Source organism: Prosopis cineraria, unplaced genomic scaffold (assembly GCF_029017545.1).
Source record: "Prosopis cineraria cultivar Desert tree isolate PC_DT_omini unplaced genomic scaffold, ASM2901754v1 PC12, whole genome shotgun sequence".
Lineage (NCBI taxonomy): Eukaryota > Viridiplantae > Streptophyta > Magnoliopsida > Fabales > Fabaceae > Prosopis > Prosopis cineraria.
Window position 1 is genome coordinate 9,793,858 of NW_026555343.1, and position 686 is coordinate 9,794,543.

Here is a 686-nt window from a genome sequence, read left to right on the forward strand (position 1 = left end):
AGCCACTTGAAGTGAAATTTTATTTAATTATCACAAAGTGCAAGGAACTTGCAAAGCTTAATCCTGCACATCACTTATTCATAGTCGATGACACTTCACATAATAGAGGCTCTACGTGCATCAGATGATTCTGCTTTGATGAACACAGCAATAAGAGGATAATCATCAGTGATAACCAAAAGCGAGTTTCCATCATTGCCTCTGGCAATCCCAAGATCTCTGCAAGAATCACCATCAATGGGACAGAACACAATCTTATAAGTGAAGAGAGTATATGGTTGAATCCTGAACCAACCTCGCAGAGTTTTCTCGTACCAACCACTGATTTTCACGGACTTCACCCCATCTTCTTCAACAATAGTCCACTTGGATGGCACAGGAACACAGGATGGTACTTTTCCCTCAACAGAGAAAAGTCCACATTGGTGCTTGGTTTGATGTATCCAATTTTTAATGGGGACGTAACAGTCCAAGGCAAGCCGTAGTCAGGAAAAATGCTAGTTGGGTGTTGCACAACACTAAAAGGGCAAGTTTCATTTCCAGTCTTGGCGAGATCCAAGCCACCAGGTCCTGGCCAGATAGGTCCAGTGATGTAGTATGAGGCACCATTCACAATGGGTTCGCCCTGACTGTCAAGGAGAAACTTGGCTGTGGTTAAAGAAGTGAAGAAGGAAAAGAGAACCAAG

General features: G+C 43.1%; 1 protein-coding gene across 1 annotated transcript; it reads right to left on the reverse strand.

The window, feature by feature from the left end:
* On the reverse strand, window positions 1-485 carry LOC129289070 (factor Xa inhibitor BuXI-like; the record flags this gene model as incomplete). The annotated part of the gene is made up of 1 exon (XM_054925891.1): window positions 1-485. A coding segment is annotated over one exon (390 nt), but the record flags the coding sequence as incomplete, so codon positions are not given.
* Between the last annotated feature and the right edge of the window lie 201 nt (window positions 486-686).